We start from the raw sequence: 21,016 nt of genomic DNA, 5'->3' as shown, positions 1-21,016 counted from the left end.
GCCAACTTGTCCAACTTCTCCTGTCCGTGTGCAACAACTACATTTCTCCAGGTCACTCGTGTGTGACAGGAAGAAAAGCTCTGGAGCTCCTTGGAAGATATTGTTGGGCTCAATCTCTACTCCCCTCTAGACCCTAAATATAAGACCACTCATCTTTTTCAGACTTTTTTCAACCCAAGACGGAACAGATCAGCGTTTTTTGACTCGAGGGTTGGAACCCAAAATGTACGGATATTTTGACGTCTATTTGGTTTGCTATGAAATCTAAATAGGTTGGAAATATTTGTCATCTTTTTTCTTGATATGTACATACAAATATTTATTGACTATTATAGCATGGATTTAAAAAATTCAACAGAATTTGACTGAAAGCAATTTTAAAATGCCAAATAAAAATAGAAAAATACAGTCAAAAAATTATGAATTATTTTTGGAAATTTTGTAATATAAATTTCCAATATTAAATGTCATTAAATGAATATTTCTTTGGTTGAAATATTAAAAGTAATTTTCTGGTAGTAATTTCTTTAATAAAAAATAAAAATGACATTTTTAAACTGTAAAATTCAAGTTTATAATATTAAATATATATTTATAAATTAAAAATATATACAATTACAAAACTATTTTTATCACAAATATTTCAACTAAATTTATATTTTGCCTGACATCTTCCTCCTAGTGTTTTTTTTTTTATTTTTCCTCCCCTGAAATCCACTTCGCACATGTAATTGAGTGTATTTTTATTTTGTGTGTGTTTTAAACTGCTTTTGCCGCTATAAAGTGTGTGGGTGAACATGGGAGAAGGTAACAGGGTGTGTACTCACCTGGCCACAGCAGTAAAGGCCAAGTCCACATTGAGACCTGACCTGGCGCTGGTCTCCATGAAAGGAACCCCAAACTCCTGCCCGGTCATAAAACGATAGCGTAGTATGTTGTGTTGAGGTAGAAATCATCATAGAAACGTAAAGTTCAAACAGCCTCACCTTTGCCAGCCTCTCACCGTCTTCTCTCTTCACCACCCTCTCATGAGTGGCATCCGCCTGGACAAAGCAGGACAAAGCATGCAAAAAAAAAAAAAAAAAACACTAATGAGCCGACGTGTAAGCATATGCACACCCACCAGCTGTGGACACTGGCCGGCTATTTTGTCCACAGTTTACATAACAGCCGTGGTTGGCATGCAGGTAATAATGAGTCAAAACGGGCTCCCAGGATGCTAATTTAAGGGCTGACACGGAGGTGTGTGTGTGTGTGTGTGTGTGTGCGTGTGCGATGAAGCTCAGGCATCTGTTCCGCTGAGAAGGAGGAATAGGAATTGTCGTCGCTGAGAGATATGGGTGATATTTGCAAATGAGCTGGTGGAGGCGTGGGAGCTAAAGATGACTAAAATTCTACTTTTGGGAACGCCATCGGACCCGAGCCAGCAGTCGGCAACCATTCAGTGGATAGTGATTCATTTTAAGATGTGTAGCGAAGCCTACTTTTCTTAGAAATTATGATTGTGTATTGTATAATTTCAATATACAATATTCATTCATTCATTCATTCATTTTCTACCGCTTTTCCTCACGAAGGTCGCGCGGGTTGCTGGAGCCTATCCCAGCTGTCTTCGGGCGAGAGGCGGGGTACACTCTGGACAGGTCGCCAGCCAATCACAGGGCACATATAGACAAACAACCATTCACACTCACATTCATACCTATGGACAATTTGGAGTCGCCAATTAACCTAGCATGTTTTTGGAATGTGGGAGGAAACCGGAGTACCCGGAGAAAACCCACACAGAGATGGCCGAGGGTGGAATTGAACTATGGTCTCCTAGCTGTGAGGTCTGCGCGCTAACCACTCTCCACCGTGCAGCCCAATATACAATATGACATATTTAAATTAGTTATTTATAGGTGTCAGTAATGTTATATTAATGGTAAAATAACCACTGCAGGAAGTACTATAGAAAACAGGAAGTAAAAAAAATGAGGAACTCTCCTAATGAGAATATGTGTGATATATATATATATTATGTCTTATTTTGTCTTATTGTTCTCTTTTACGTTAGAAAATGGTGTGTCAATGTTGGCACCAAGCTAAGAGAAAAATGGAATTATCACAGTTCCTTCTTTAGGAAAGGAATATTTTGGTATTTTGAGCATAGAAAACCTGTTTAGGGTCTTAGAAATACATTTATCAACATTGTTAGAGCCCTCTAGACATAAAATAACACCCCTATAGTTATTTTTACACCCCAATTTGCCAATATAGGAGACAAAATAAGAGAAAATAAGATATAATAGGAGCTGCGAGTGGTTAGGCCTCACAGCTAGGAGACCTGAGTTCAATTCCACCCTTGGCCATCTCTGTGTGGAGTTTGCATGTTCTTCCCGTGCATGCGTAAGTTTCCTCCCACATTCCAAAACATGCTAGGTTAATTAGCGACTCCAAATTGTCCATAGGTATGAATGTGAGTGTGAATGGTTGTTTGTCTATATGTGCCCTGTGATTGGCTGGCCACCAGTCCAGGGTGTACCCCGCCTCTCGCCCGAAGACAGCTGGGATAGGCTCCAGCACCCCTCGCCACCCTCGCGAGGATAAGCGTTAGAAAATGAATGAATGAATGTCTACTATATAGGGTAAGAGGAGATTAGAGGTGACTGTAGGGGTGTTATTTCATGTCTAGTGGGCTCTAATAATGTTAAAATAAACATGTTTAGTATGCTCCAACTACCAAAATATTCCATTTCTAAATAAGGAGTCCTAAGGAAGCTATCTGGTCTGGTATCTGGTCTTGCCTTGTTTCCGAGGAGCATGAGTACCACATCCTGTTGGGCGTACTCGTGGATCTCCGTCAGCCACGCCTACAAAAAGAGACAAGTTCATTTGTCTAATGATTATAAAACTGTAATGACACAGAGTAGAAACCTACACAAGTCAAACAGGACTGCCTTTGTAGAAAAGGAGTCTTTACACACGACTGTGTTCTTAGCAGCATTCCTGCTAATGAGCCTTTTACCCAAGCACCAAATGAAATGTCTCTCACGTCAGCCAATGGCACGCAGCATCTGCTTCCACGGCCTTGATACCGTGTTTGATGTCTCGTGTTTCCCGGTCTTGCATAGTCCTTTCCCCTCTGACAAGGAGTGGCTTGTAATTCAACCTGTCGATGCCTTGCTGTTTGTTGGGGGATTTCTCTCAGGTCACACGCAGCGCATGCTAAATGCTAAATAACAGGAGGCATGTGTTGACGGCGCGGATGGACGGCGTGTGTTTAATAAGGGAAGACTTTTCACAGTGAGATGTCTGATATTACCGATAATATGTTGGATAATATCAGTATCAGTTTTTTCTCCCGATATTGATATCAGCAAGCGAGTGGGACGTCATACTTTGCACTTTGCTGATGTTTGTGCAGCTTTCCAAAGTGTACCAATGTTGTAATAATTGACAAAATATTCATTAAGAATTTTCATTTTAATTAAAATTAACAAATTAAACATGCAATTAATTTGTATTAATTAAATTAATGTAATTACATTTTATTTACATGCCATATATTTACTTTTAAATTGATGCTTAACTGGGGCCGAAATTCATTCATTCATTCATTTTTTACCGCTCTACCGCTGGAGCCTATCCCAGCTGTCTTCGGGCAAGATGCGGGGTACACCCGAGACTGGTGGCCAGCCAATCACAGGGCATGGTGCCGAAATTGGTACTACATATAAAAATAAAAATAAAAATAAAAATAAAAATAAAAATCATGCAACATGATTGAAAAATTGAAAAAAATTAATAAATTAAAATAAAATTAATGTGAATAAATAACGCATTTTATCTTTAACTTGGTTTGCATATTGCCGCATTTGTTTAACTGATTAATATCAAGTGATATCAGTATGAAAGCTATTATTATTATTATGGAGTAACTCCGTTTCAGGTGATGAGGTGACAAAATGACCCTTCAGCTCTCTGAAACATCTTGATCGAGATGCTTTCAAGTCCAGAAATCCAAAATTTACAGCACTATAGTTCCTGCCAGTTCCTGGCAGCGACAAATAGGAAAAACCTGGCCTCTGACAACAACGAGCGCAAGTATTGATGTGACTTTAACGGCACAACACTAACGACACAATCACACACAGCTGGCAGAAGCTAACAGGAAGGCTGGCAGCTGATTGGCTGATTGGAAAGCGCTGGACGCTAATAGCTGGCTCAGGTGAAATGGATAACAGACAATTGAAGTTGGTTTGCTACATTTTGACACATTTCTAAGGCAAAATGCTGAATAAATATTGTCATGTGATACTAATTCTCTAAAATACGCAGCTTGCTGGAATAATAATGGATCTAATAATGTAAAAAATAGTCAATACTACAATAAAATATTAACTTTATTGAATTAATTTATCATCTACAACCAATTAACCGCCACAGTGTTGGCATCCCATTTAAAAACAAAACAAAAATAAAGGGCAAACAACACAGAACAGCTTTGTAAGCACATTTCAAAGCACTGGCAGGATAAAGCGAAAGAGCTTTTCTGTTTGCACGGCGTTGCTGACATGTCTGCGTGCCAGCAAGCGGCGTGATGCACGTCTGGATGACTGATGAGCTTTGAAAAGATGCAGTCAGTCACAAGAAAAACACACGGAGTAAAAGTTCACCGGCTGGCTTCTTTTCGTGTGCTGGGGGGGGGGCTAAATAAAGTTTTAGAAGGTAGTGAAAACAAGATTGTTTTGCAGAGTAGCGCCAACATAACCAAATTTGGTCCAGGCTTGTCGGGGACTGAGAAGCGCATGTTTGCCAAATTTGAGCAGGATTGGTTGAAAAACATGGCCGCCCTCAAGTAAAACATCTGCAAAGTGATAACAACTGTTTAACGACATTCCACATTACAAAATAAATCATAAGAGTATGTATTGGTTCAGGGGTCTCAAACTCAATTTACCTGGGGGCCACTGGCGCTAGGGTCAGGTAAAAACAAACAAAAAAATTAATATAATATAATACAATTATAATATAATTATAATATATTAGAATTAATTAATTATTAATAATTGATAATTAATTACAATATAATATAATATATTATAATATTATATAATATAATTATGATATATTATTATAATATAATATAATATATTATAATATATATATATTATAATAATATATTATAATATAATTAATTAATTATTAATTATTAATAATTAATTATAATATAATATATTATAATATCATATAATATAATTCTAAAATATTATTATATTATGTTATATTATATCATATTATATTAAAAACAGAAAAAAAATAAAAAAATGTCTGCTATACCCTATACTTTTCGGTTTTCCATAAGAAAAGCGCTGATAAAACATTTCATTATTCTCAAATATCTTAATTTTTATTAACTACACAAAATAAGATGAAAAAAAAGAAAAAATAAATGAAAATTAAGAAAATAAATCAATTAATCAGTAATAAATAAATAAAATATTAATAAAAACTTAACAAACCTCATATAATTGGTGGGTAGAGAAATTATTTTTTTTCTGATTCAAATGAACAGTATTAACAGTTATTTAACCTTTCACATGAACATTAATAAAACTTAACCATTTTACCTAATTAGCAAGTTAGCATCATTACATGCAAAATGGCGTCAATTGTGTCCGGTGTGCACACAGCTTTAAGCTGTGATATTGGATTCATATCGTTATTAGCTGCGATAATAGTATTGGAAGTCGATATATAAAAAGGTCAACATCAGAGAAATTGATATGTCAAAATATTTTGTCCCAGCCATGATAGCAAACCCTTCGTCTTCATGCAGAGACCATTTTTGGGTTGTTGCTGAGCAGGCAGAAATGTATAAGTAAAATGAAGCGCTCGCTGTTTCTTAAAGGGGGGGTTGTTTCCATGGAGGCCATCAAACAAAACACCTTTGACAGGGATCCATCTCCAGAAGATATCGATCCAAGATGAACAAGACTGAATAGGACCATTCATTCATCATCTTTGGACCAATGAGTACGGATAAATGACTGAAATGAGACAATGACACAAAGCCTCAGAGGGCATGAGATAATCATTGGAGCGGCATTCATTAACATTAGCGTTTATTAGCATGAGTCAACGCTCGGTATTTGCAGCCTCATTGTACCCGAACACCAAATGTGGGCCTTGAAGGGATGGATGTGCTTCATCTACCCTCTTTGCATAATTTCTTTTACTTTATTTTGGACGTTTACATGGAGAAGCTAGCATATGTTACCACTAGCGCTTTCAAACAACAGTTCATATTCACATTTACCAATAAAACTGCATAACAACTGGCTTAAATTATGACGATAAAGATAAAGATGAAAACCACTGAAATTGTATTTATTTTTACTTTTAATGAAAAAAAATTGGAAAATTAAATTTAAGTCTAATGAAAATTAAGTTTATATTCTTCTCATTTTAAATGGGACCTATTATGCTAATTTCTGGCCATTTGTATTGAGTTGTGAACTCCTATAGAGCAGCTACACACAATAACCTGCACAGAAAGCTTTATAGATCTTCCAGAATTGGCACCTATTCCAGCTGTGAAAACAGTCTGTTTAATTTATTCCACCCACGGCTCGCCTCCAGGCACACCCACTACACTGTGGTGCCCACGAGGACTTTTGGATAGCTGCCGAAGCCAACTTTATCGGAGTTCATAATAAACAACGATATGTGTTTTTAAAATGTCCGTGAGAAGAATAATTGGACAAAAATGCTTTAAAACTTCCATCAACTGGTATATTTTCTCATGATATTAGCATACAGCATATGTGTCAAAATAGAATGATTATAAAACCACTGAAATTGTATTTATTTTTACTTTTAATTTTACTTTACTTTTAATTAAAAAAATTAGAAAATTAATTAAGTCTAATCAAAATTTAGTTTATATTCTTCTCATTTTAAAGGGGACCTATTATGCTCATTTCTGGCCATTTGTATTGAGTTGTGAACTCCTATAGAGCAGCTACACACAATAACCAGCACAGAAAGCTTTATAGATCTTCCAGAATCGGCACCTATTCCAGCTGTGCTTCCTGTGAAAACAGTCTGTTTAATTTATTCCACCCACGGCTCGCCTCCAGGCACACCCACTCCACTGTGGTGCACGAGGACTTTTGGATAGCTGCCGAAGCCAACTTTATCAGAGTTTATAATATACGACGATTTGTCTTTTTTAAAATGTCCGCTTTTGACTCTATTTCTGATCAGGAAGTAGAGTTTGGACAGTCCAAAGTTCAAGAAAAAAGGTTACTTCAAGACATCTCTGAATGTTACCTTACCTTCAGCATGTTAGCATTAGGTTGCTATACAGACAACCACTTTTATTAAAGTATTTTTCTTTTGCTGGTAGGGAATCAGTAACTCCAACTACTTCTGCCTGATGCTTGCCTTGTTAGGAATTGTAAATAAATGCAGCTTTATCTTACACCTGAAGAAACCTTTCCCGATAACCATTACTGACATCGATAAAGATAAAGATGATAAAGTGACACAAGTTATAAGATAATATAAATGTCCAAAAACCCAAAACAGGTAAAAGAAATGCTTCAATCAAGTCGCTCTTCTTGTTTATGTTCAGCGTATGAAGTCGTGCAACCCATCTATCTTGTTGTGAAGGAAATCAAATACTCTGCCTGCCATAATGGATGCTTTCCTTTGCGGCAGTTATGAGCTTCATCCTTCATCTTCGTCATCACGGTCACATCATTTTCGCGCGGGGGCGTCAAACTCGGGATTCACCTTTGGGATCACGTCGCAGCCCTCGGAGGGCCGAGTAATCCACCGTTTATTGTGGTTAATTGGTTCCATTAATCGGACCATTAATATTGAAGTCAGATTAAATATTATTTTTATAGTTATGGCATATAAAACATGTTTACAATCTTATGAATACGGGTTTTAACATTATTAGAGACCTCAAGACATGAAAAAACACCCCTATAGTCGCCTTTACATTTGTATTGCTCAATATAGTATAAGAGAATCTTCTTCTTTGGTCTTCCTCTATGCCTCCTACCTGGCAGGGTCCTTCTACAAATATATACACTATCTCTCCTCCGTACATGTCCGAACCCTCTCAGCCTCTAACATGTAATCCTATCCATCGTGGTCACTCTCACTGAGAACCTCAGCATCATCATCTCTGCTACCTCCAATTCTGCTTACTGTCTTTTCCTCATCTCTAGGCCAAACAACATGGCTGATCTCACCACCTTAATAAGACGGCATATAGTAGACAGAATGAGAGTAAACAAGCCATGTAAGACGTAAATAAAATTCCCCTCTAAGCAGTGTGTCACATTAAATGTGTTCCCTAGGGAACCCGAGTGAGGAGTCTGGTGTCAGTCTCACCCAACACCGACACCTAGTGGCCAATTTAGGTTACAGTAATGTCCCTGTGATGTACTCGTTCCTGATCCTATCCATCGTGGTCACTCTCATTGAGAACCTCAGCATCCTAATCTCTGCTACCTCCAGTTCTGCTTCCGGCCTTTTCCTCATTTCTTGGCCAAACAACATGGCTGGTCTCACCACCTTAATAAGACGGCATATAGTAGACAGAATGAGAGTAAACAAGCCATGTAAGATGTAAATAAAATTCCCGTCTAAGCAGTGTGTCACATTAAATGTGTTCCCTAGGGAACCCGAGTGAGGAGTCTGGTGTCAGTCTCACCCAACACCGACACCTAGTAGCCAATTTAGGTTACAGTAATGTCCCTGTGATGTACTCGTTCCTGATCCTATCCATCGTGGTCACTCTCATTGAGAACCTCAGCATCCTAATCTCTGCTACCTCCAGTTCTGCTTCCGGCCTTTTCCTCATTTCTTGGCCAAACAACATGGCTGGTCTCACCACCTTATAAGAGAAAATAAGACGGCATATGGTAGACAGAATGAGAGTAAACAAGACGTAAATAAAACTCTCGTTCGAGCAGCGTGTCACATAAAATGTGTTCCCTAGGGAACCTTAGTGAGGAGTCTGGTGTCAGTCTCACCCAACACTGACACCTAGTGGCCAATGTAGGTTACAGTAATGTCCCTCTGATGTACATACTCGTTCCTGATCCTATCCATCCTGGTCACTCCCAATGAGAACCTCAGCATCCTCATCTCTGCTACCTCCAGTTCTGCTTCCGGCCTTTTTGTCATTTCTCGGCCAGAAATAAGACGGCATATAGTATAGACAGAATGAGAGTAAACAAGACGTAAATAAAACAAAAAAGTTAGAGCAGCGTGTCACATTAAATGTGTTCCCTAGGGAACCTTAGTGAGGAGTCTGGTGCCAGTCTCACCCAACACTGACACCTAGTGGCCAACGTAGATTACAGATCTCATTTATAATGCTTCTTCTCCCATTTAGTCTGATCTTTTAGCCATTAAAAAATGATTTGGGTGAGCCAAATGTAGCCCCCGGGCCTTGAGTTTAACACCTGTGATTTAGCAGCCCCCCCATACCTCTTCTTCTACTCTTTCACCATGAGCCGGTTCCTTCTGGACCATGGATTGGAGAAGAAAAGAACCGACACCAGGACGTGTGATGCGTTACTCAAGCTGGTGGTTAACGCTGAATTATTTGCGATGACGAATAACGACGCACGTCCGACTTCAAACGTTCCGTCGTCAAGTTGACGAAAAGCACAGCCGGGTCACCTTCGCTCTCATTTATCGTGTGACGCAGGAGATGATGGGAGAGCTTTGTCAATTTGATGGACACTTATGAAAAAGCCCGTCTGGTCCATTATAAAAAAAAAAAAAAGATTTCTCACACTCAATTTGTTCTCTTCTCATCGTGTTTGGTACTTCTCATTGCTCTCCGCCGCCATTGATAGGCATTCCCAGCGTTTTGGAATGAGTATGGATCCTTTTCTAGTGCAGTTTGACTTCAACTTAACACGAAAAAAGAAAAAAATGGACTCACCCGAATGTTGTCAAAGGATGTTTTGTTGGTGACATCATAGAGTAGAAGCAACGCTGAAAGAAAAAAAAAACAACATCTGAGAGGCTGTGGCATCTTCTTAAATATAACTAACACAAATATACAACCCTGATATTTCAGAATAAAATCCTACCTTCCTGTGTACTTTTTCATAGTACAATCATAGTACAGTCATCCCTTTCTGTCCTCCATACACGTCTTATTTATGTCATTCATTCATTCATTCATTCATTCATTTTCTACCGCTTTTTCCTCAAGAGGGTTGCGGGGGGTGCTGGAGCCTATCCCAGCTGTCTTCAGGGCGAGAGGCGGGGTACACCCTGGACTGGTCGCCAGCCAATCACAGGGCACATATAGACAAACAACCATTCACACTCACATTCATACCTATGGACAATTTGGAGTCGCCAATTAACCTAGCATGTTTTTGGAGTGTGGGAGGAAACCCACACATGCAAACTCCACACAGAGATGGCCAAGGGTGGAATTGAACTTGGGTCTCCGAACTGTGAAGCCTAACCACTCCTGCCGTGCAGCCCCTATTATATCTTATCTTCTCTTATTTTGTCTCCTATAATGGCTAATTGGAGTGTAAAAATAACTGTAGGGGTGTTATTTTATGTCTAGAGGGCTCGAACAATGTTGATAAATGTATTTCTAAAACCCTAAACAGGTTTTCTATGCTCAAAATACCAAAAAATTCCATTCCTAAAGAAGGAACTGTGATAATTCCATTTTTCTCTTAGCTTAGCCAGCCAATCACAGGGCACATATAGACAAACAACCATTCACACTAACATTCATACCTATGGACAATTTGGAGTCGCCAATTAACCTAGCATGTTTTTGGAATGTGGGAGGAAACCGGAGTACCCGGAGAAAACCCAAGCATGCACGGGGAGAACATGCAAACTCCACACAGAGATGGCCGAGGGTGGAATTGAACCCTGGTCTCCTAGCTGTGAGGTCTGCGCGTTAACCACTAGACCGCCATGCCGCTTATTTATGTCATATTTTCTCTTATTATATGCACTATATTGGGTAATCAGAGTGTAAAAATAACTATAGGGGTGTTATTTCATGTCTGCGGGGCTCTAATAATGTTAAAAAGTTTATTCAGAATGTGGTAAACTAGGTTTTCTTTGCTCTACGCTCACTTATTGAGTCACCAAGTACGGTTCTCAGGCTATTTTGGAGTATTTTACATTCCATTGTTGGCTCTATAGTCTATGCGAACTACTCAGGCGTGTGACTACCGGAAAACAAATGATCCTGAAAATGAGCATTAGCGCTGCTCCTCCATCTTTAGTCAGCAGGTAGACTTGAGAAGCGGCCAGCGGCTTCCCAGGAGAGCTGCGTAAATCTGAGCTTGGCGAGAGACGTGTCTTGGGGGGAGGACGCGTTTCGCTCTTCTGTGATTTGTTAGCGCTGGTCGGTTGAAGTCAGGACACGCGGTTGCACGAGTGGATGGACGAGTGCGGATGGGATGCATGTCAAATTATTGCGAGGAGAGAAAGCGCTGATGATCAAGGTGATGCTGGAGCGAGAGACTTTAATCCTTGGAGGATAACGAGGTGGAGGAGAGATTAAAAGGAGGTGTAGAGGTGCATTGAGAACTGCATTTAATGATGTGATTTATGTAACTTTGAAAAAAGAAATTATACTTCAAACTGGACAGCACTCTGGTGGGAAAAGTGAGAAGAATAATTGGACAAAAATGCTTTAAAACTTCCATCAACTGGTATATTTTCTCATGATATTAGCATACAGCATATGTGTCAAAATAGAATGATTATAAAACCACTGAAATTGTATTTATTTTTACTTTATATATATATTATATATTAATATATCATATATTATTATATATTATTTTTTATTAAAAAATTAGAAAATTAAATTTAAGTCTAATCAAAGTGAAGTTTATATTCTTCTCATTTTAAAGAGGACCTATTATGCTCATTTCTGGCCCTTTGTATTGAGTTGTGAACTCCTATAGAGCAGCTACACACAATAACCAGCACAGAAAGCTTTATAGATCTTCCAGAATCGGCACCTATTCCAACTGTGCTTCCTGTGAAAACAGTCTGTTTAATTTATTCCACCCATGGCTCGCCTCCAGACATGCCCACTCTGCTGTGGTGCCCACGAGGACTTTTGGATAGCTGCCGAAGCCAACTTTATCAGAGTTCATAATAAACGACGATTTGTCTTTTTAAAATGTCCGCTTCCAACTCTATTTCTGATCAGGAAGTAGAGTCTGGACAGTCCAAAGTTCAAGAAAAAGGTTACTTCAAGACATCTCTGATTGGTAAATAGCTTTAGCATGTTAGCATTAGGTTGCTATACAGACAACCACTTTCGTTCCATTGGGACACTGCTAAATTGTTATTTACTGCTTGCTCTTCTGAGTCTTCCACATGACGAAGTAACGTTGGAATGGCGTCAGGCTTCAGCAAATTTGTCGGTTAGTTCAGCTACATACTGGCCCATGTTCAAAAACAGTCCAGTGTGAAATACCTTTGACAGATTAAAGTATTTTTCTATTGCTAGTAGGGAATCAGTAACTCCAACCACTTCTGCCTGATGTTTGCTCGTTAGGAATTGTAAATAAATGCAGTTTTATCTTACACCTGAAGAAACCCTTCCCGATAACCATTACTGACACCACAAACAGAGAAGCAGAGCTTTTATCTGGCTTACAGCACACGCCCATATAAGGAAGCCTGGCACTCTGTGACATCACAGAGAGCCAGTGTTAGAAAAAACGCTCTGAAACAGAGCGTTCAGAGCCATCCCAAACGTATTTCAGGGCTCACTTCCAAATGTGGAAACCTCATTATCTGAAACTTTGGCATGGTTTAACACAAGAATAAAACATTCTAACTACATTTATAGGTCAGAAAAGTGGAAAAAGCATAATACGTTCCCTTTAATGCATTCTGTCTTTAAATCATTTTGCAGACCTGTGTCAAAAATTCTAATGATGCTTAAAAATGAATATAAGTCCAATGCATCCATGCAGACTAGCTAAACTTAGACCAACCACACCGAAGGCTGCATCTCACCGTGGGCGTCGCGGTAGTAAGCGTGGGTGACGCTGCGGAACCTTTCCTGCCCGGCTGTGTCCCAGATCTGCAAAAGAGGTAAAAGCTAATCTGCCAATGAAAGAAAAGGAAAAGCTTTCTGTCTTTCAAATTGAGTTTCCCTGCTGGTGAAGTCTCTGGTGCATTGACAGACAATGGAAAGTGGAATTGAATTGACCTTCCGCATGCGGAATGGGGGTCGGATGAATTCAGCATTGAGAAAAGGAGGGGAATAATAAACAGGCTATTTTATACTAGAGGTCTTTAAAAAATACTTCCTTTGCAAAACATACATTGTGTTCATTGTTCTTTAGGATGATTCTTATGCAGTATTTTGTCCTTTTAGTGGACTTATCTGCCTCTAAAAGTAATTTACCAACAAGCCACCATATTCTCATTGTGATTTCATCCGCATACGTATTAAAATGCAGAACAACATCTACATGGTTTCTTTTTCTAGTACAGCAACCCCTCGTTTATGGAACTTAATTGGTTCCACACCTGACCCTGGTGAAGTAGGATTCCTTATTCATCAATAGAATATTTTCATAATGAGAGCATAAAAAATCTGTTTACCTGTTCTCTAATTATAGTTTTTGTCATTATTAGAGCCCCCTAGACATGAAATAACAACCCTATAGTCACATTTAGACTCATACCCCAGAGAAAATAAGACATAATATAAAAATTACAAAACAAATGCAAAAATACCAAACATAAATAAAATAAATAAAATAAATAAAATAAATAAAATAAATAAATGAAGAAAAAAACCCACCAAACATTTTAAAAAATACAGCAAAAAAAACACTAAACATGAAACAAACAAGACAAATACTGCATAAACACCAAACACTTTAAGAAATACTGCAAAGAAACACAACACATGAAAAAAATACTATAAAAAACACAAAAAACTAGAAAATAATACTGCAAAACCACAAACAAGCACCAAACAATATAATATATAAACAAAATGTTGCAAAAATACAAAATATTCTACTAATACTGAAAAAATACTACAAAAGACAAAAAACACCAAACACGAAACAAAAACTGCAGAAAACAAAAAAAAACCCCACCCCAAACAAAACAGCATTGGGAGAGTTCCTTGTTGTTGTTCTTTTTAACTTCCTGTTCTGTACAGTATTTCCTGCGGTGGCTGTTGTCTCATCAGTGTATCATTACTGACACCTAGTGACCGGTGTAGAGTACTACATATTGTTGAATGCATCTTCTGAATGCCTTATATTTGTATTTTTATTTGAGTACACAGTGTCTTCAACTACAAAATAGCATCATTAACTGTGATGGCGGTACCCAATATTATTATTATTATTATTATTATTATTATTATTATTATTATTATTATTATTATTATTATTATTATTATTATCGGGATCCAATAACTTTAGAAATCAGTTTTTCTTCTTTTTTCTCTTCACACCTCTTCCCAAATGCAGCGTCAGCTTTGATGCCGATTTTCTGTCCTCTTTGCGTTTGTTGTCACACCCACATGATTTACTGGAGGATGAAGAATGAACATGGGGGGGCAACTCTCTCTCCTTGAAGTGATGTGAAGCCAATTATAGCAAAATGAATACATAACACAGCACGCTCGCCCACACACACACACACACACACACACACACACACACACACACACTGAGCTGCCAAATAATATAATAGACTTCATTAGCTGCTGATGGAAATATTGAACTGTTTCTTACTGTGCAGTAAATGAAGATAGTTTATGGGAGAAATATGAGAAATTATCACTTATGGATCTACAGTATCAATGACTGCAGTGTAGAATTGACTTTCATACGTCTCTATTAGGAATTTGATGAAGTTCTTACCTGCAGCTTGACCTTGACTCCATCAATACTGAGGACTTTATTCTGGAAATGAACACAAGAAATGATGATTAAGATTTCACTGGTGTGTGTGTGTGCAATGAATAATGCATGGATCCATCGCACTACTGGCCTCGGCTTGATGAACCCCCCCCCCACGAGAGGATGCTCGCCTCACCTTTATCTTCATCTTGCTGTGGGAGTCAAGCTGCAGTTTCCTAACGACGGAGCTCATTGCAATTCCAAATGCACACACCTCAAAGTAAACCACGACATATGTCTTCTTTTTGTTTTTTAAATGACTGACATCAAGTTACCCTTCAGAAATATTCACGTCTGAAAAATATGGTGATTCGCCAAGACACTCCTTGTATTTTAGTTGTAATATTAAAAAAATACTTTTTTTTAAAGGTATGAGAAACAAACACAACAATAAATAAAGTTGGAATTCTTGGAAAATTTGTTTGCGGAAAATAAAGTCAATATTAATTCAAACTAAATTGAAGATTAAACCAGGGAAAAGCTAAAATTGCGGGTTGCTTCGTTTTTTCTTTGGAAAATACAGCAGTGCCTTGGTTAACATCATTCATCTCTTGCTGAAGATCTGACTCAAACCAAAACAGAGCATATTTTCCCATTTAAGATCATATAAATCCATTTAATCGGTTACAGACATTCATTAATTAATTCATTCATTTTCTACTGCTTATCCTCACGAGGGTCGCGGGGGGGGGGAGCTTATCCCAACATCTGCAACTACTACTTTTTTTTTTTTTTACAATTTCGGTCCAGTTTTTCTTTAGAAAATACAGCAGTGCCTTGGTTAACATCATTCATCTCTTCCAGAAGATCCGACTAGAACCAAAACAGACTCTAACCAAAGCAAAATTTCCCATTTAAGATCATGTAAATCCATTTCATCGGTTACAAACATTCATTCATTCATCCATTTTCTACCGCTTATCTTCACGAGGGTCGCGCGGGGGGGCGGTGCAGGAGCTTATTTCAACATCTGTGACTACTTCTTTTTTTTGTTTGTTTACAATTACGGTCCAGTTTTTCTTTAGAAAATACAGCAGTGCCTTGGTTAACATCATTCATCTCTTCCAGAAGATCCAACTCAAACCAAAACAGACTCTAACCAAAGCATATTTTCCCATTTAAGGTCATGTAAATCCATTTCATTGGTTACAGACATTCATTCATTCATCCATTTTCTACCGCTTTTTCTCACTAGGGTCGCGGGGGGTGGGGGTGGGGGGGTGCTGGAGCTTATCCCAACATCTGCGACTACTTCTTTTTTTTTTTTTTACAATTTCGGTCCAGTTTTTCTTTAGAAAATACAGCAGTGCCTTGGTTAACATCATTCATCTCTTCCACAAGATCCGACTCAAACCAAAAACAGACTCTAACCAAAGCATATTTTCCCATTTAAGATCATGTAAATCCATTTAATTGGTTACAGACATTCATTCATTCATTTATTTTCTACTGTTTATCCTCACGAGGGTCGCGGGGGGGGGGGGGGTGCTGGAGCCTATCCCAGCTGTCTTCGGGCGAGAGGTGGGGTACACCCTGGAATGGTAGCCAGCCAATCACAGGGCACATATAGACAAACAACCATTCACACTCACATTCATACCTATGGACAATTTGGAGTCGCTAATTAACCTAGCATGTTTTTGGAATGTGGGAGGAAACCGGAGTACCCGGAGAAAACCCAGAGATGGCCGAGGGTGGAATTGAACTCGGGTCTCCAAGCTGTGAGGCTTGCACACTAACCACTCATGCACCGTGCAGCCTGGTTTAAGTTACATTCATTCATTCATTCTTCGGGCGAGAGGCGGGGTACACCCTGGACTGGTTGCCAGCCAATCACAGGGCACATATAGACAAACAACCATTCACACTCACATTCATACCTATGGACAATTTGGAGTCGTTTTTGGAATGTGGGAGGAAACCGGAGTACCCCGGAGAAAATCCACGGGAGAATATGCAAACTCCACACAGAGACGGCCAAGGGTGGAATTGAACTCTGGTCTCTTAGCGCTAACCACTCGACCGCTGTGCAGCCTGTATTGATCATGTAGAAAATAAATCTTCCGAAAGTGACAAAATGTGGAATGACCCATCCAGGAACCCCGATGCCAAACATCAGTACGCTCCTTTTACTCATGTACATCTCATTGTCACAATATATACTAAAAAATACTGCAAAAAAAATTCAAAATATTTAAAAAATACAGCAATAAACAGTAAACAAACACCCCCTCCTCTTTTGTGGGAGGGGCTTTTTAGGTACCTCCTTCAAACCAGCGGTCGTCCCGATTCAGAAGTGTCCCTGAGACCTGAGACTTAAATGAGATGCTGACTCTGGGCCCAAAGACCCCCCCCCCCCCCCCCCCGCAACCTCCCCATGTATAAATAAGGGTTTCCTGGTCTCTCCACTGTACAGGTCTTGCATGCATTCCTTCCTATTGTGTGTCCTTAGTTTGAACTGCCTTTAGTCTGAGGGTGTTCCATTTGGGGAAAATCCTTCTGGGTTCATTTGATGTACCAGCCAGGTACATTTCGTCTCCTGGTCCCCCTTCAGGCTGGAGTGTATAATGGCTTTTTTTTTTTTGGCGGATTTGACAAAGACCCACTCAGGATGCCCACACGTATAAAAAGAGCCTTCCTGATGCCCGTTGCCTCCATTCAACCTTTTCAGGAATGACTAAGAGACTATTTCCTTTCACGCCCTCCTGGGATCACTCGGAAAGCTTAACTGTCTGAAAACGGGAGCAAAGTCGACGTCCCACGGCTTTGATGTGTACCGCGCAGAATACCGCATTTGTGCGTCCATGTTTCTCATCAGCGCTAGCAACGCTACAAATGTGTGTGGGACGCAGACTCGTTTTCAAGCCGCCTCTTCTCACACGGGCCAGCATTAATGTTTTATCGACTTCCTCCAACGGCTTCTTGTTCATTTGGAATTTATGATTCCCGTGGAGCGGGGGTCATTCCATGATGGGGGTGGCGACGATCGAAGGGGATGGTGTTTGGCCAGCGTCCGCTAAGTATGCCACTTGGATTTCCAAGAGCTGAGGGAAATGGAGACAGTGAAAAATTGGGTAAAAAAAAGTAAAGTGGAGGCTGTGTTTGAATTTACATATTTCTGGAAGAAGGCGTGGCATTTCAGGCTGGATGAAGTATCGTAGTGGCTCAGCTATGTCACTATCAGGGGTGTTCAAAGTGTGGCCCACGGATCATTCCAAAACTATAACATAATGTAACTAGAAAACAAGCAAAAAAAATAAAAAATAATAATATTCAGTAAATTTACAGGTAATTTAACAAAAAAAAGTAATATCAGGAAAAATAATGCAATTTTAGTAACACTACGTTATTATTAAAAAATACTTTTTTAAAGTTAGAATATTATGATAAATAAATAAAATAAAATTACATTTTATGGAAAATTATGTTAAATTATAATATAATGGGAATAAAGTCATAAAATAAAAAACCTGCAAAATAAAAAAAACAGCAGTAATTTTACCAGAAAACAAACAAACAAAAAAAAAACAAATAAAAATATGCAGTAAATTTACAGGTAATTTCACAAAAAAAGTAATATCAGGAAAATAATGCCACTTTAGTAACACAACGTTGAATTATTAAAAAAATACTTTTTAAAAGTCAGAATATTATGACATATAAATAAAATAAATTTAATTTTTTGAAAAATTATGTCAAATTATAATATACTGGGAATAAAGTCATAATATTAAAAAAATCCCTGCAAAATGAAAAAACAGCAGTAATTTTACCAGAAAACAAGCAAAAAAATTAAATAATTTTAGTAACACAGCGTTGAACTATTAAAAAAGTATATTAATATTATGAGAAATACATAAAATAAAATTTATTTTTATGGATTATTGGAAATTATGTTAAATTATAATTTTTACCAGAATAAAGTCAAAATATTGAGGAAACATTCCAAAAATAAATTTGTAATATTAGGAACAAAAATAATGTAGCATAAAAATATGTTATTTAACAATAACATCATGAGAAGCAAACAAAACAAAATAAACAAAATAACAAAATAAAGAATAAAGTAACAATATTACAAATATTATTTAAGAAGAAAGTTTGGGCGAGAGGCGGGGTACACCCTGGACTGGTGGCCAGCCAATCACAGGGCACATATAGACAAACAACCATTCACACTCACATTCATACCTATGGACAATTTGGATTTTAGCCTAGCATGTTTCTGGAATGTGGGAGGAAACATACGTATACTGTATGTAAGTTCTTAGCATATCTTCCATTTTCCACTATGTGTCTCCTTCCACGGTTGTTGAGTTGTTTTTCTCTTTCAACGCCACAGTGACATTTTCATGACTACCAGTCGCTTCCGTTATTACATCATACAAAATCCAACTTTTTACATTCAATTCTGAAGCATCTGTCCTTGAGGCTGCAGAGACGCGGTCGGCCGCATCGTCAAACAGAACACGCGCGCAGGCTCTTTAGCGATGCGCGGTCACGTGTCTGTTGGAAGGCCGACTTGGCTTTGAGGAGGAGGAGAAGCCTTGACCTCTTGATGAGAACTTCTTCTCCAAGATGTGTTTTTCACACCGTTAATACGATGTTGGCAGCCTAGCGGTACATTGTGACCACGTTGCGCTCGGTGACTAATGTCGCAGCACAGAGCAGGCGGCACGACAAGCTGTTGGAAAGAACTCTAACATTTCTTCTCGCCGCCGTCTTCACCGTTTTTATTCTCTCTGGGTGTTCCAAACAAGACTGGTACATCAAATTTAGGACACATTACGAGTGCTACGTGTATTTATTTTTTTTTTTTTTGCTCTTTTGGCTCAGCTCCGAGAGTCGGCTCTCAGATGTTTTTGGTTCTTACTAAAATAGGCCAAAAAATAAAATTATATCAAATGTGGGGTGCCCTAAGTGCGGCCTGGGGACCATTTTTTTTCATTATATGATTTTTAAAATGATTTTTACTAGAATAAAGTCAAAATATATAAAAAAATAATTTATGAGATTAATGTCAGAATATTATTAAGAATTTTTTTAATAGCATAAAGTTGAAATATATTTTTTTATTGTAATTTTTTTCACCGGTTGCAGTTGCGGATTATGTTGCAAGAATAAAGTCAAAATATTATGGGAATAAATTATGAGAAACAACAAATGAATTGTAGTTATGGAAAAATTTGGTTGCAGAAATATAAAGTCAAAATATATATATTTTTTATGATATTAATGTCATAATATTATTAAGAAAAACATTTTAATAGCATAAAGTTGAAATATATTTTTTCTATTGTAATGTTTTTTTTCAAAAAATTTTTTGGGGGAAATATGGTCACGAATTATGTTACAAGAATAAAGTCAAAATATTATGTGAATAAATTACTCAAAGAAATTCTACAATACAACTCTAAAATATTTTAAATAAGTCATAATTTTACGAGAAAAACATCATATGATGGAAAAAATATTACATTAGTAATAATAGTAACATTTAAAACTATTTCTCATATCTCATGTTTTGTTTATTACAAAACAGCAAATAAAGTTATAAAATATATATTTTTGAACTGTAATATATATTATGAGAAACAACAAATAAAGTTGTAGTTATGGAAAAATTTGGTTGGAGAAAAATCAGTCAAAAAAAAAGTCAAAATATAAAAAATAAATTTTATGAGATTGTCATAATATTATTAAGAAAAACATTTTAATAGCATAAAGTTGAAATATAATTTTTTTACTGTAATTTTTTTTTCAAATTTTTTTTGGGGAAAATTTGGTCACGAATTATGTTGCAAGAATAAAGTCAAAATATTATGGGAATAAATTACTCAAAGAAACTCTACAATACAACTCCAAAATATTTGTAAAAATTATTAAAATAATTTTACGTGAAAAACATCATAATATGATGGAAAAAATATCAGTAGCAAAATTGAATGATTACATTTAAAAGAAATTCTCATATCTCATGTTTTGTTTGTTACAAAACAGCAAATAAAGTTTCAGTAGAATTGTAATATATATTATGAGAAACAAGAAAT

At 37.5% G+C, this 21,016-nt stretch overlaps 1 protein-coding gene across 1 annotated transcript in view; it reads right to left on the bottom strand.

Annotated features, from left to right (window-relative positions):
- The window catches only part of LOC131102992 (ras-related protein Rab-26-like), a 38,955-nt gene that overhangs the window by 1,565 nt on the left and 16,374 nt on the right, over positions 1-21,016 (bottom strand). Inside the window, exons 3-8 of the mRNA XM_058048778.1 lie at positions 14,928-14,969; positions 13,051-13,117; positions 9,965-10,017; positions 2,790-2,855; positions 987-1,043; positions 828-904 (exon numbers count right to left, since the gene is read on the bottom strand). Of these exons, the coding sequence (XP_057904761.1) occupies positions 828-904; positions 987-1,043; positions 2,790-2,855; positions 9,965-10,017; positions 13,051-13,117; positions 14,928-14,969 (362 nt within the window). The remainder of the gene's footprint in view (positions 1-827; positions 905-986; positions 1,044-2,789; positions 2,856-9,964; positions 10,018-13,050; positions 13,118-14,927; positions 14,970-21,016) is intronic.

This window comes from Doryrhamphus excisus, chromosome 15 (genome assembly GCF_030265055.1).
Source record: "Doryrhamphus excisus isolate RoL2022-K1 chromosome 15, RoL_Dexc_1.0, whole genome shotgun sequence".
Classification (NCBI taxonomy): Eukaryota; Metazoa; Chordata; class Actinopteri; order Syngnathiformes; family Syngnathidae; genus Doryrhamphus; species Doryrhamphus excisus.
This window is presented reverse-complemented; position numbering and strand designations above follow the sequence as displayed.